Raw genomic sequence first — 575 nt, 5'->3', positions numbered from 1 at the left:
AAATTTTTAACTTCCTGTACTGTATAATTTATTGTATACCAACACATTTATTGTATAATTAACAGCAATGCCACATTCATTCGGTCTTAGAGCTAGAACTCGTCACTTATTCGCTAGAGAATTCCGTACCAACGGTCCAGTTAAGTTATCCACTTACTTAAAGACCTACCGTGTTGGTGATATCGTTGATATTAAGGCTAATGGTGCTATCCAAAAGGGTATGCCACACAAGTTCTACCACGGTAAGACTGGTGTTATCTACAACGTCACTAAGACCTCCGTTGGTATCATTGTTAACAAGCAAGTCGGTAACAGATTCTTAGAAAAGAGAATCAATGTCCGTATTGAACACATCAAGCACTCCAAGTGTCGTCTTGACTTCCTTAACCGTGTCAAGAAGAACGCCGAATTAAAGGCTGCTGCTAAGGCTGCTGGTACCCGTGTTAACGTCTGTCGTCAACCAGAACAACCACGTGAAGCTCGTTTCGTTTCTACTAAGGGTAACACTCCAACTACTGTCGCTCCAGTTCCATACGAAGCTCTTGTTTAAGCTAAATTGACGAAGAATATGATTG

The 575-nt window shown here is 40.9% G+C and overlaps 1 protein-coding gene across 1 annotated transcript; it reads left to right on the top strand.

The window, feature by feature from the left end:
• The first annotated feature begins 67 nt into the window (after nucleotides 1-67).
• Nucleotides 68-550, top strand: LOC110440688 (60S ribosomal protein L21-A-like). Its single transcript, XM_021483845.1, has one exon. The coding sequence runs from the start codon at nucleotides 68-70 to the stop codon at nucleotides 548-550; it is 483 nt and encodes a 160-aa protein (XP_021339520.1).
• Nucleotides 551-575: the final 25 nt, after the last annotated feature.

This window comes from Mizuhopecten yessoensis, unplaced genomic scaffold (genome assembly GCF_002113885.1).
Source record: "Mizuhopecten yessoensis strain PY_sf001 unplaced genomic scaffold, ASM211388v2 scaffold690863, whole genome shotgun sequence".
NCBI lineage: Eukaryota > Metazoa > Mollusca > Bivalvia > Pectinida > Pectinidae > Mizuhopecten > Mizuhopecten yessoensis.
This window is presented reverse-complemented; position numbering and strand designations above follow the sequence as displayed.

Bases quoted from the DNA above. Each gene is read 5' to 3' on its own strand.
- LOC110440688 (XM_021483845.1), top strand. From the start codon at position 68: ATGCCACATTCATTCGGTCTTAGAGCTAGAACTCGTCACTTATTCGCT.